Source organism: Prionailurus viverrinus, chromosome C1, assembly GCF_022837055.1.
Source record: "Prionailurus viverrinus isolate Anna chromosome C1, UM_Priviv_1.0, whole genome shotgun sequence".
Taxonomy (NCBI): Eukaryota; Metazoa; Chordata; class Mammalia; order Carnivora; family Felidae; genus Prionailurus; species Prionailurus viverrinus.
Window position 1 is genome coordinate 34,355,085 of NC_062568.1, and position 14,880 is coordinate 34,369,964.

The 14,880-nt window shown below is 37.5% G+C and overlaps 1 protein-coding gene across 5 annotated transcripts in view; it reads left to right on the forward strand.

Annotated features, from left to right (window-relative positions):
• DNAH7 (dynein axonemal heavy chain 7) overlaps positions 1-14,880 on the forward strand; it is a 276,184-nt gene that overhangs the window by 35,150 nt on the left and 226,154 nt on the right. For all 5 annotated transcript variants that reach the window (XM_047873404.1, XM_047873407.1, XM_047873406.1 and 2 more), the window contains 3 exons: positions 1,147-1,222; positions 2,717-2,842; positions 9,139-9,258. In XM_047873404.1, the coding sequence (XP_047729360.1) occupies positions 1,147-1,222; positions 2,717-2,842; positions 9,139-9,258 (322 nt within the window). The remainder of the gene's footprint in view (positions 1-1,146; positions 1,223-2,716; positions 2,843-9,138; positions 9,259-14,880) is intronic.

Genomic DNA, 14,880 nt, shown 5'->3' on the forward strand with positions numbered 1-14,880 from the left:
TCAGTGGGGGTCTGCCTTGGATCCTCTGCCCCCTCTCTCTCTACCCCTCCCCTGCTCATGCACTCTTTCTCAAATATATATTTTTTGAAAAAGTTCTCCAATTAATCGGTATTATAAACCTGATATAATTGATGTCATCTTTAAAACTGGAGAAATCATCATGTTTTGGAGTTGCCCGGATTCCTTTTGGGTAGGAGGGAATTTACTGGATTTGAGACTCTTATTGAGTGTCCTGGTAATGTAAAGAGAAAAAGCCAAATCTTCGCCCCCAAGGAGCTCATCGTTGTAATGAGGGAGATGGGCAAACCACTAATTACAAAATAGCAGGCACAATGAGGAGGGAAACAGAGGACATGCTGTAAGGGAGAAGAGCTCATGCCTGATTTGGTAGGAAGAACTCTGGACGTGCCTAAATCGTCTTGACACACAAACTGAATGCTAGGGAGTGTGCTTAGTAGAGGAAATGGTGTGAACATTGGAAGACACATGTGAAAGCCCCTTCTGGGCTTGCAAGTGGTCATGATGGCCAAAGCATAGGGTGCATTTGGGAAGGGGACAGAATCTGAAGGGCCTTCTAGGTCTCTTTAAAGCATTCAAACTTAAAGGAGAGTCACCAAAGGATTTTAAGCAGAGGGGTGATAACATATTTACGTTTTAGAGCATCTTAAAGGACAGGCAGGAAAATTAGAGTTAACTGTGAATTAATATGGCCACAGAAGATAGAAGCTGAAGTGTAGCTCCCTTTACTGATTTGATAACTGGATTGTTTTATGCAACTTAAAAGAGAACAAAACAATATGTATGTTTCCTCAGTGAAAGGAAACTACTATGATTGTATTGTTGACCTTCAGTGAGAACTACTTTTGGTGGAATAGCTATAAAGGAAAATGTAATTTTAAAAGCCATCATTATTTTCGAATGAAATAATAGGGACACATTGTTAAGAGAACACATACTCTCAAAGGCACACACATTACAGATTTTTCTCATAAATATTTTTATATTCATAAATGCACAAATTACTCCATTATTTTAAATAATATAATTTAAATAATTGATTTTAGTGCAATTAGTTTTGCAATTGCTTGGAAATATACTGTAATTAATATAAGGTTATTTACCAGAACTTCTCAATTTTCTTTTTAGTTGATTTTGTTTTAAAAGATCCTAGAGAAAAAGAGGATGATAAAAAACCAGATGAACTTCCACCCCATCGTGCTGAGTAAGTGATCAAGTTTCTCAAAGAATATTGATTATGTGACCATTCCTGTGTAGGTGTATATAGATTCACACACTCGTTATATTTTCTCATGTACATGCTTACAACTTACGTACCTCATACACAACTGATTATTCTTATTATACTTATGTATTTAAGCCCTAATATGTTACATTTACAAATCCAGGGATAGATGGGTAGACAGACAGATGATATCTATGTGGTTAAAACATAAATACCCTGGTGAAAGAACTTGATACAGATCTTTGTATTTCCAAGGCTACTAGCACAGGCTTCACATATAATAGTGGTATAAAAGCTTGATGGCAATTGGAATGCGTAAAAACACAGTGCAAACATTGCAAAAAATATGCACATATAGAGTATATTGCAATTTGTTACATAGATTAAAATATAGAACATATAATAGAAAAACCCACTAGCTATATATTTTCCTAAAATAATTAACATTTAGGAATAAATCTCTTAAACAGTTTAAAGAATAGAACTTATGTTTTTTATGGTTTAGTAAACAATTCAGTTTTTCTTCTTTCATGTTATTTAAAAGTGCCTCAGGTTGTTTTCCTATAACAGCCACAAAAAGATATGTAGCCACTTCCAACATATCTTCTGTGGAAAACAGCTTTTCTCCTGGAGAAAGACAAACGTCATCTTTTGTAATTGTAAAGGTAATATGACTACAACTGAAAAACTGAATTAAGCTTACTATATAATAAAACAAGATTAAGTGTTTAAAATCAGTGAGAATTAAAAAATTGTAGGCATCAAATGTAAATGTTTAAATATACTCTGAAAGATGAGAATGGCGAATCCTTAATATATTAAGGATGACTATTCAAGTCATAAGAGTTAAGCAGTAAATGTCTTCAAATAAGGATATTAGTGCTGGTGATTTGGGAAGTGTCCTTTACACATTAACAGCAGTTAAGTTCAAGGGGATTTCCACAGGTGGGCTGGACTATGTACTTAAAATGTTTTAAAAAAAAGCAGAAAAACTTAAACATTTAGTGTCTTGAAATTCTTTTAAAACATGAAAAAACTCTGCTTCTGTTTCTATTTGATCATTATGAGCTATTTGTGGACTTGATCAAATATTTAAAGGAAAAATTAGTTATCTTATATATTATAGATTCGAGTCTATGGGGCACCTGGCTGGCTCAGTCAGAAGAGCATGTGACTCTTGATCTCAGGTCATGAGTTTGAGTCCCATGTTGGGCGTCAAGATTACTTAAAACTTCAAAAAAAAAAAAAGATTCAAGTCTAATTTCATATGTGTTAATTATTCTAAAATTATACCGAACCATAGAAAGTATGACCTTTATGTATTTCAATACATAATTATGTGTTTTGTTGTTACAGCAAGGGATATGTCATACTTTTTATTAAAATGAAGCCATTATTATTCAAAAGAGGACACTATAACAATACTTTCTTTTGATTTTGAAAGATAAATGATTATTTTTTCTTTCTTTTCAGGATGGAAATTCTTCCAAAACCTTGGAGGAAATCTTTTTTAGCTGCAAGCAATTACATTAAGGATCACTTGAACGCAATAAACCCTACAATGTTGGCTGTACTAGATTTGTGGCACAATACTTTTAAGTGAGTACTTCTGGCTTTATGGCGCTTCTTTTCAAAAGAGTGATGAAAGCTATTTTGTCACACCTTAATTATTTCTTTTACTAATTTAACTACAAATCAATAAACTACATATTTAACATCAGTATTCAAACATGGTTTTAAATCAGCAATGTAGAAGTAGGGTAAAACACGAACATTGCCTTTTATCTCTAACCCAATTCTACCCCCATATCCCATACCCCATTACCACACACAGTTTAAGGGGTAATCACAGTTAAAGGGCTGAATCGTCATGCTGTGTTTTAAATCCCACAGAAATTAGCTGCTACAATCACCTAAACGGGGTAGAAACCTAGTAAATATTACCCACCTGAATGGCAGGAGTTGAAGTTCCTGGGTCTTCAAGTTGATAGAGATTATGAATCACCTCACAGACACTCTCACGGTGGGGACAGCCCAGCTACACATAGCAAGTGCTTGGCACGGCTGGAGGTGGATGCTGGTGGGCATTGTGGACCCTCGGTCCTAGGGCTGAGGACAGGTGGTCGTGCAGTTTAGAAACTCCTGCTCCATATTCCGCCCCCTTGTATGGCCTCTTCCAAGACACTGTGGGGCATCCCAGCAACATGCACCTGTGGACAGAGGCTTTCATAAAATATACAAAAGTAATACAGATTTATACTTCTTTTTTTTTTTTTTTTAATGTTTGTTTTTGAGAGAGAGGCAGAGCATGAGTGGGTGAGGAGCAGAGAGAGAGGGAGACACAGAATCCGAAGTGGACTCCAGGCTCTGAGCTGTCAGCACAGAGCCCGATGTGGGGCTCGAACCCACAAACTGTGAGATCATGACCGGAGCCGAAGTCGGATGCTTAACCGACTGAGCCACCCAGGCGCCCCTATACATACTTTTCTTAAAGAAGGCTTCCCTTCAGGGACCTCGGAACCTGGATGGGCCCTGCCTTATGGTAGAGGAGATGGCACCTTGTCTCCAAGGTGGCCTGGGCCTATTCTCACCACCCCACCCCAACCATTTCAACCCCCACAACTGCAGCCCCAGTTACAAGTGACCTGCTCTCCAGGGTCTCCTGGGTTTTGTTCCATGTATTGCTCTGCAGGCAGGAGGGCATAGTAAATGAGCACGTGTTTCTGCCTCCCAAAACCAGCCAAAGGAAAGCTGCTGTCTTTAGAAGTGCATTAAGAGCTGTGGCTGCTGCAGAAGGCAGCTGTTGTCTTCCCCTGGGAAAGCCCTGGACCTACGCTAGGGGCACCTCACTGACCAACTTCTCTGAACTCTTCCCAAAGTTAGGATCTTTAGTATGCCCCTTCTAGCCCTACTAGGGCTATCCCTGAGGTCCGTTCCAGGAAGCGAAGCCATCCAAGATTGCTGGAGCTTGGCCACCATCTGATTTTAAGCTCTCTAGTTCACCCCTTGTCCTCCCTCCCTAGGTCTCTGTTTTCCCACAGGTAAAATGACGTGTGGTGTCCGAGGCCCCTCACCTCCCTCACTCTGTCCCTTTCTGCCTTTTTTAAAAAACAAATTCTAGGGGTGCCTGGTTGGCTCAGTCAGTTAAGCGTCCAACTTCAACTCAGGTCATGATCTCATTGTTCATGGGTTCGACCCTACATCGGGGTCTGTGCTGATAGCTCGGAGCCTTGAGCCTGCTTTGGATTCTGTGTCCCCCTCTCTCTCTGCTCCTCTCCTGCCCATGCTCTCTCTCTCTCAAAAATGAATAAACATTAAAAAAAATTTTTTTTAATTCTAGTTTTTTATGCAGATGTAACTTTATATAAACCTGTAAATGTGATCAGGTATATTTAAGTCCAGTATTTTTTACTTTGCTTGACTTCCACCAGCCTTTCTTTTCCTTATCTCTGCCCTTCTTTCCACCAGCCCAGCCAAAGACACATGATAACCACCCATTGGGATATCTCCTATCACCAAATACATATGTGTATCCATACAATGTATACACGTACATAGCACAAAAATGGTTTTGCTGGTCAGACTGCAGATTGTCAGAAAGGGCATCCTTTTGGCTTTCCATTGTTATAATGTAGATTTCTTGACCACTTGAATTTGGCTTTTGGAATGGGGAGAGGTTATCTCCTTGCCTGTGTTTTTCTCATTTCTTTTCTTTTGGATACTGGGGCTCAAATACTTCTTCCTGAAAAGACTCATGGTTTAATTTTGCATGCAGTAATGAGGTCGTATTATGTAGTGTGTCACTTTCACAAGGGACGCTGGCATGCAGGAATACATTTCATTTTCACCATACCACCAGAGCCATTTTCTTTTATATCCACCCACACGTAGTGCTGGAGGCTAGGAGGCCAGGCTTCAGTGCCTCGTATTTTCCATAAAGGGCTACACTTTGTTGGACGATGTCAGAAGTTTGCAAGAGACAAACTGAGAGGAGGAAAGGGAAGAAAAAGTTCCAAAGTGGAGATGAAACCACAATAAAGAATGGATGTGCCCCAAATTGGTGTCCATGTTCATGGTGGCAGAGGTATTAGTAGCAGCAACTGAAGCAAACCTCAGAGAATCCAGGATAGAGACAAATGAGAAAGAAGCTTTGCCTCCTATGGGTAGCAAACTCCAAAGTTGCCCTTGTAGACATGAGTCACCTTTTCTAAGTGAATGTTGAGTGGTGGGCAGTCAAGAGTACTGCCTCTCGGAGTAGGAGCCAGTGTTGAATATACAGGGCATCTTTCCTCTAGGTAACAGTCATTTGGCCTGAATCTCAGCAGGTCTTGAAAGTATAGGACATCTCTATGTGTGGCAGTGGGTTAGGGAATGGTAATGCAAAAATCATCCGAATGGCTGTAAAAATGCATGTGTGGAAACCTGAAGGGGATGCTCTGTAGATGGGAATGTGCAAGTTCATGTCTTTGAGTAGTTAGATTTATAGAACCCACTTAATGTCAGAGATATCATTTGCAATGCAATTATAACCTATGCAGCACACAGGTATTTTTGCTTGAAAAACAGTATGTATATATGAAGACACATGTGTAAAGTGTGTGTGTGTGTATGTATATATATGTAGAAATTATCATAGAATATGAATGACAGTAGTTGAATATAAAAGGAAGTCTAAGTGAAGCTTATGTTAAAATATAAAATGAATTTTTTAAAATTCATGATTTGACTAAGGTGAGCCCTAGATTGAAATTTGGATTCACTTACCCAAAGGATTCAGAAGATAGAAGTTCCATCACTCCTGAATGCATTAAAAAGGTGCTTAATCTAACTCACAAGAGAAATGGAAAGAGATTGAAATAAACACTGCACTGAGAAATCCTTCTATTTCCTATCAGATTGGCAAAATTCCAACATATTGCCATCACATTTAGTTGGCAAGGCTTGGAGAAATGGATACTCTTCTGAGGGGGAATTCAGCTATCAAAATTAAATTTTTGTTGACATTTGAGTCCAGCAATCTGACTTCTGAGACCTTAGCCTACAGATACACCTGAAAATGTAGGAAACGATATAGGTATGATGTTCTTTGTTGTGGCATTTGTTGATAAAAGACTGGAAACAACCAAGTGTCCATCAATTATGGACCATATCAAAAAGTTATAGTACATTCATTCACACAGTGGAATACTACAGAGCGGTAAAATCCAAATGAACACAATCTCAATGCGCTAATGTGTAAAGTGTCCAGGATGTAGTAAGGGAAAAAATCAAGTGCAGAACATGGTCTATAGTGTGCTGTTTTGAATGTAACGAGGGAGGGGGACTGGCAAGAACAAAACGTGTTTCAAAGAAAAGGAAAAATTCAGGGAACGAACAAGAAATGCAGGCACTTGGGGTGAAATTTGGAGGGTGACTTGGTCCCTTTAAGAAGTGATACTAAGTTTGAGAACAGGAGAACAAAATCAGCGATGGACTTGGTGCTAAGTGTGCAGTGTTGGGCCTGAACTGTTGAAATCCCTCCTGCTTGAAATCAGTGATGGATCCAAGGGTCAAGATGTGTTTCAACCTGTGATGAACATCACATGGCATCTTCCTTTAGCAAAGGTCCTAGGGTTCAGGACCTGAGTGATTTGGCCTATTATTTGGTTCTATTAATAGATAATTGAGATGAAGAAGAGATTTTGGCAGTTAGAGGACTCATCATCACAAAACTTTGAGACCTAGAAACCTAACATTATTCTCTAGCTAACCAAGTTCAAACTAATGCAAAGTAGCAATCTTTCCCCTTACTCCTATAGTCTTAAACCAGTGGTTGAAACTATTGTTCTACTGCTAGGTTATTGTTGGGATCATCCTGAGAGAATAAGAGTATCTGGTCATGTTGTTCTCATCTTCGTAACAATTCAGACTATGGACCAAATGGGAAATGTTGTCAGGGATTTCATGGAAAGTTGTTGAACTCTAAAACATGTGAAAAGGCCTTTCAATTTCAAGACCTCAAAGATGGATAGCCTATGCCTAGAATTCTGCCTCAAGTCAAACACTAAGGAGCTGCAGGGAAAATTGGTCTGGTGGCTGGGTGGCAAAATGAATTCCAAAATGAATTGACATGTAACATATTAGTTTGTCTTTCTATGTCTGACTTATTTCACTTAGCATACTGCCTTCAGGGTCCACCCATGATGTCTCAAGTGGCAAGATTTCATTCTGTCTTATGGTTGAATAATGTTCTGTTGTACACATTATGTACCACAAAATGTACCACATTTTCTTTATCTTGCAATGGACATTTAGGTTGTTTCCATGTTTTGGCTATTATAAATAATGCAGTGAACATGGGGGTGCATAAATCTTTTTGAATTAGTGTTTTTGTTTTCTTGGGATAAATACCGAGAAATGTAATTGCTGGATAATAACATGGTAGTTCTATTTTTTGTTTTTTGAGGAACCTCCATATTGTTTTCCTTAGTGGCTGCACAAATTTAGATTTCCAACAGGAGTACACAAGAATTCTCTCTTTACATTCTCACCAAAAGTTGTTACTTCTTATCTTTTTTGTAATAGTTATTCTAACAGGTTTGAGATGATGTATCATTGTGGTTTTGATTTGTATTTCCCTGATGATTAGTGATCATCTTTTCATGTATGTTTTGGCCATTTGTATATCTTCTTTGGAAAAATGTCTATTCAAATATCTGCCCATTTGTTAATCAGATTTTTTTTCTATTGGGTTGTATGTGTTCTTTATAAATTCTTTACATTAACCCCTATCAGTATTTAATTTGCAAATATTTTCTCCCATTCAGTAGATTGCCTTTTCATTTTGTTAATGACTTACTTTTGCTGTGCAGAAGCTTTTTTATTTAATGTAGTCCCACATGTTTATTTTTTTGCTTTTGTTGCCTTTGCTTTTGGCATCAGATCCAAAAAAAATCATTGCCAACACTGATGTCAAGGAGCTTACCACCTATGTTTTCTTCTAGGAATTTTATGGTTTCAGGTCTTACATTTAAGTCTTTAATCCATTTTGAGTTAATTCTTGTGTATGGTGTAAGATACGGATTCAGTTTCACTCTTTTGCATGTGGCTGTCCAGTTTTCCCAACAGAAAATCTTAAAGGTATAAATCATGTATAACAAAGATCCATAGCACTATAGTCAGAAAAGGAGTTGTATGGAGAATTGTTGACTAGAGTAAGCACTGTGTTTTCTTAAAAAAAAAAAAATCGGGGCGCCTGGGTGGCGCAGTCGGTTAGGCGTCCGACTTCAGCCAGGTCACGATCTTGCAGTCTGTGAGTTCTAGCCCCGCGTCGGGCTCTGGGCTGATGGCTCAGAGCCTGGAGCCTGCTTCCGATTCTGTGTCTCCCTCTCTCTCTGCCCCTCCCCCATTCATGCTCTGTCTCTCTCTGTCCCAAAAATAAATAAAAAATGTTGAAAAAAAAATTAAAAAAAAAATCAAAACCGGACAGGATCAAAATATTTTGATACAGTAGGTCTTACTTGTGAGAACTCTACCACACCATGACACCCTAAAATCTAAGGTTGCTTTCTTTTCAGAGTGGGTGCAATTTTTGTTTTAGGAGCTTTGTAAGCTTTGAGCTTCACCTCTTTTCCTGTTTTTTAATTGTTCCAGTTTGAAACCAAAAATAAAAACATGTCAACTCTCTTCTATTTCACAGTGACATTTCATGATCGTGTGTTCCTATTGAATTTAATTACATTAATTATTTTAAAATTAAAATTACTTTTTAAAATCTCAGGTTTTTAAATATTTTATTAAACACAAACCTTAATGAGCCTAGGAATATCCTATTTTGGAGGAGATCAGTTAACAAAAATATTAAATGCAAAAAAAAACCTCCTGCCTTAATTATTGTTCATTTTTATCTCTTGCAGAAAATTACGTTTAGTTGATATAGAAGAATTTCATAATCGCCAGGATGCATTAGAGCTATCAATATTTCAGACCATTGTCATGAAACACATGGAATCTGCCAAAGAGACTCTACTTAAAATGTAAAGTTTTGAAGTTTCATGGAAGAAAACAAGTTTAAAAATGTGATTGGTGGGGAACTATATTTTAAATGCATTTAGAAAATCCCATTAAAAAATTTTTAATTATTCCTGTTCAAGAATTAAATATAATGTCTTTAAGTGTCTTGGTCTGTAATGTCCATCCAGAAGATGTCCTACACAGCACAGATGATGCAGAAGCTAAAATGATTATAGCGCTTTCTTCCCCCAATGTCTGGTTTCTACTGAATGCTCTGAGAGTGGGGTTGAATGTAATGGGAGGAATGATCATCAACTAATCCATTTGCTAGATATTTATGACATCTATTAATATGTATAAGGCACTGTACCTCTTTGATTTTGCTTTTGGATTGGGGATGCAGAAGAGTTTAAAGCATGATTAGGTGGAGAAAATATATTCTTTAAATGAGTTTACAATGACATTGAGAGGTTAGACCTCTCAAATGATTAATTCAACATCTTTTTGGTTTGACCCTCCAAAATGGAATAGCCAGATATGAAAATTATTGATCTAGGTGCCAGACGATATGCTGTGAAACAATACAGGAAAACTGTTTCTCTCGTGGGTTATTAGGTTATTATAAATAGGACATTAAAATTAGGTCAAATTGCAGATAACAGAGGCCATGAAACTCTAGCATGGCTTCATGATTTCCAAAAGTTATTTAGAAATATATCCTGATAGTTGAAGACTGAACCTTTCCTTTATCTTTTTTTCTTCTCTAATATGATCAAATCTTTGGCATTATTTGAAAGAATCTAGACTTTTATTTAATATTAGTATTTAGTTAACGTTAAACAGAGGAGAGATGTAGAATGAAACCCTATCGTTACAGAGAATAAAATGACCTCTTAAGACAGAATACAAGTACATTTTCTTGATCTATAACTTCAGAGTTATACCTCAGGAATATATTACTACTGTAAATTTTGGTAAATTGGGTGTCAAAGTACAGAGCAGAGTACAGACCTTTATTGAAAACTTTTGCTGAGAGTTGTAGACTGATGAGCTGTATCTCTTGATGCTTCCTGATTGACTCTCAGACAACACTCTGACCATACTTTAAATAGTGAGCCAGAATGTGTTTATCATGGCTAAAAGGCAGAACATCACCTCACCACAATGAAGAAACAATTAGTAAATGATTAATTATGACCTCTACCCGAAACCCAGACCTTTCTTTGCATACTCATCCTTTGCTGTTATGCAGTAGTTGCTATGGTTTATCACCCTTACCTTCTGGAAACCCATTTTTCTAGGTCCATGTGCCACTGTTTCTTTTTTTTTTTTTTAATTTTTTTAAATGTTTTTATTTATTTTTGAAAGAGAGAGAACATGAGTGGGGGAGGAGCAGAGAGAGAAGGAGACACAGAATTCGAAACAGTCTCCAGGCTCTGAGCCGTCAGCACAGAGCCTGATGCGGGGCTCGAACTCACAAACTGTGAGATCATGACCTGAGCTGAAGCCGGACGCTCAACCGACTGAGCCACCTAGGCGCCCCAACTGTTTCTTTTTTTAATCTGTTTTTTTCCCCTAGCTGTACTTAATTTTACTATCCCTAAGAATAGAGGCCCCTCAAGTGCAAATCCCTAAGTTTGCTCTTGTCTTCTTTATATTCTTGACAATGTCACGATTTCATCTGTTTCATCTGTCTGAAGATCTTATGCTTTTGGAGTTCTAGGCCCTTGTTACTAATTTTGTACTCTATATCTCCATGCTATATCAGCATCAGAATCTCAGCATCTCCATAACAGGGCTTATTCTTTCTTCCAGATCTGAGACTCTACCTGTTCTGGACCATTCCTAGGCCAAGTTGAAAACTTTATGACTTTTTCTGTCTCTTGGTTATCATCAACATCTTCACCACCTCCAGCCAGCCCCCAGCCATAAGCAGTGTATTGCTGTGTTTTTTCTTAAGCTGAGATATAATTCACTTACCCTAAAACTTACCACTTTCATGTCTACATATTAGTGGTTTATAATATATTCACAAGTTTTTGCAATAATCACCACTAATTCCATACCCCCAAAAGAAACCCTTTATCTGTTATCAATCACTCCACATTTGCCCTGGCCATCACCAATATACTTTCTATCTCCATTCTGAATGTTTCATGTAAGTGGAATGATATAATATGTGGCCATTTTTGTTTGGCTTCTTACACTAAGCCTAATGTTTTCAAGGTTCATCCATGTTATAGCATATATCAATACTTTATTCCTCCTCGTGGCTAAATAATATTTCATCATATGGATCTAACACATTTTGTTTATCCATTCATCAGTAGACATAAATTTGTGTTGTTGCTACTTTTTGCCTATTAGGAATAATGCTACGAATGTGTTTTCAGTTCTCTTGGGTATACACCTAGGAGTAGAATTGCTGGGCTATATAATAACTCTATGTTTAACTTTTTGAGGAACTGCCACAGTGCTTCCTAAAGGGTCTGTCAGATTTATGTTCCTGCCAACAATGTATGAGGGTTCCAATTCTCCACATCTTTATTGACACTTGTTATTGCCCATCTTTCTGATTATAGTCATCCTAATAGATGTAAAGTTCTTATTGTGGTTTTGATTTGCATTTCTCTGATGACTATGTTGAACATTTTTTCATATGCTTATTGTCATATATATATATATATATATATATCTTGTTTGGATAAATGTCTATTCAAATCATTGCTCTCTTTGTATTGAGTGATCTTTTTATTGCTGAATTGTAAGAGCTCTTTATATATTCTTACTACTGAATCTTCATTGGTTACATGATTTGCAAATTTTTGTCTCTTTATGTGGCGGATCCTTTCACTTTCCTGAGAAGTCCTTTGAGGTATGAGTATTTTTCATTTTGATAAAGCCTATTTTTTTTTATATATTGATCTTGTGTCTTGCAACCTTGCTAAACTTGCTTATTAGCACAAATAGTTTTTTTGTGTGGAACCTTTATATCTTTCTCTATGTAAGGTTGTGCTATCTGCAAATAGAGATAGTTCTACTTCTTTTTTTTTTTTTAACGTTTATTTATTTTTGAGACAGAGACAGAGCATGAATGGGGGAGGGGCAGAGAGAGAGGGAGACACAGAACTGGAAGCAGGCTCCAGGCTCTGAGCCATCAGCCCAGAGCCCGACGCGGGGCTCAAACTCACGGACTGTGAGATCGTGACCTGAGCCAAAGTCAGACGCTTAACCAACTGAGCCACCCAGGCGCCCCAAGATAGTTCTACTTCTTCATTTCTCAGAAGCATTTGATTTTTTTCTTCTCCTTGCCTAATTGCTTTGGTTAGAATCTGCAGTACAGTGTTGAAAAGAAGTGGCAAGGGTAGACATCCTTGTTCTGTTCATGATGTTAGGTAGGGGAAGGCTTTCGGTCTTGCAGCATTTAGTTAGCTATATAGTTTTCCTTTATCAGGTTGAGGAATTTCCCTTTCATTTTTCGTTTCTTGATTGTTTTTATCATGCAATAGGGCAGATTTTACCAAATGTTTTTTCTGCACCTGAGATCGTAATGGGTTTTTCTACTTTATTAATATATTCATTTTAACATATTGAACTAATCTTTCATTCCTGAAATAAGTCCCACTTAGCCATGGAGTATAATTCTTTTTATGTGCTACTGGATTCCATTTGTGAGTACTCTGTTGAGGATTTTTCTGTGTATATCCATAAGGAATACTGGTCTTTAGTTTTTTCTTGTGATATCTTTGTCTGGTTTTGGTATAATACTGGCCTCATAGAATGAGGAAGCATTTCTCTCTCTCTCTCCCCCCTCTCTCTAGGCAGAGTTGGTAAGAATTGTTGTTAATTCTTCTTTAAATGTTCTATAGAACCTACTAGTGAAGCCATCTTTTCCTGGGTCCTGGTCTTTTAATTTTTTTAGAAAATTTTCTGGTTTTTAGCTCAGCCTCTTGTTATAGCTCTATTCATGTTTTCTATTTCTTTTTGAGTTAGTTTCGCAGTTTGTATCTTTCTAGGAATTTGCTAGATTAATTTGTTGGCATATAATTGTTCATTAAATCCATTTGTAGTTTTTAAAAATATCTGTAAGGTGAATATTAATGTTCTCTTTTTCACTCCTAATTTTAACAATTTGAGTCTTTCTTTCTTTCTTTCTTTCTTTCTTTCTTTCTTTCAATCTTGGTCAGTTTAGCTATAGTTTTGTCAATTTTGCTGATCTTTTAAAAAGCCAACTTTTGAGTCTGTTTTGAGTCTCTATTTTTTTAATACTCTATTTTTTCCACTTAAATCTTTATTTCTTCCTTTCTCCTTGATTTGAGTTTAGTTTCCTTTTCTTTTTCCAGTTTTGAGTGGAATTTTAGGGTGTTGAGTTAAGACCTTTTTAAATTAAAACAATATTTTTTCAACGTTTATTTATTTATTTTTGAGGGACAGAGAGAGACAGAGCATGAGCAGGGGAGGGGCAGAGAGGGAGACAGAGAATCCGAAGCAGGCTCCAGGCTCTGAGCTGTCAGCACAGAGCCCCATGAGGGGCTTGAACTCACAAACCGCGAGATCATGACCTGAGCTGAAGTCAGATGCTCAATTGACTGAGCCACCCAGGCACCCCCTAAAGTTATTTATTTATTTTTTTTGAGAAAGAGAGAAAACGTGAGTGCAGGAGGGGCGGGAGAGAGAGAGAGAGAGAGAGAGAGAGAGAGAGAGAGAGAGAGAGGTTGAGAGAGAATATGAATCCCAAGCTGGCTCCACACCATCAGCCCGGAGCCCAATGCAGGGCTTGAACCCATGAGCCATGAGATCATGACCCGAGCAGAAGTCAGACACTCAACTGCTGAGCCACCCAGGCGCCCCTCCAAGATCTTTTTTATTTTTTAATGTAGGTGTTGACCACTATAAATTTCCCTCTGGTCATTGCTTTTTTTTCATTCTGTGATTTTTGGTAAAGTTTTCATTTTCATTCATCTCACATTATTTTCATATTTCCCTTGTGATTTCCTTTTTGATTGGCTGGTTCTTTAGGACTATGTTGTTTAATTTCCATGTATCTGTAAATTTCCAGAGTGTCCTTCTGTTACTGATTTAGAATTTGTATGATTTCAATCCTTTTATATTCTTTGAGACTTAGGACAACCAACTATTTTTTTTATCTTCTCTCAGAAGCCTCTTCTGTGTGTACGCCTTTCCCTTTATTCCCATTGCAACTACTCGGGGCAGGCTCTTTTAATCTCCCAGGTAGCCTACAAACTACTGGCACATGAATCTTAACCTCTAATTCATTGCTTACCTTTCATTGACCAAATAAGTCAACATTTCTTAACCTTTTTTAAGGTCTTTTGCAACCTGGACCTAACCTATCTCTTGCATTCTCAGTTCTGAAAAGGCTTTCACCTTGGGCCATGCCTGGAGAAACTGTCATGTTAAACAGGACATAACTTCTAAGACTAGTCTGTAACTGTATCTTACCACTGTTAAGTATTCAATGGGTAAAGGGTCTTTGTTCTCCTTTTTAACCAATTATTGATTTTTAATTTTATGTTTATTTATTATTTTTGAGAGACAGAGAGGGACACACAGAATCTGAAGCAGGCTCCAGGCTTGGAGCTGTCAGCACAGAGCCCCATGCAGAGCTCAAACCCACAGATCGT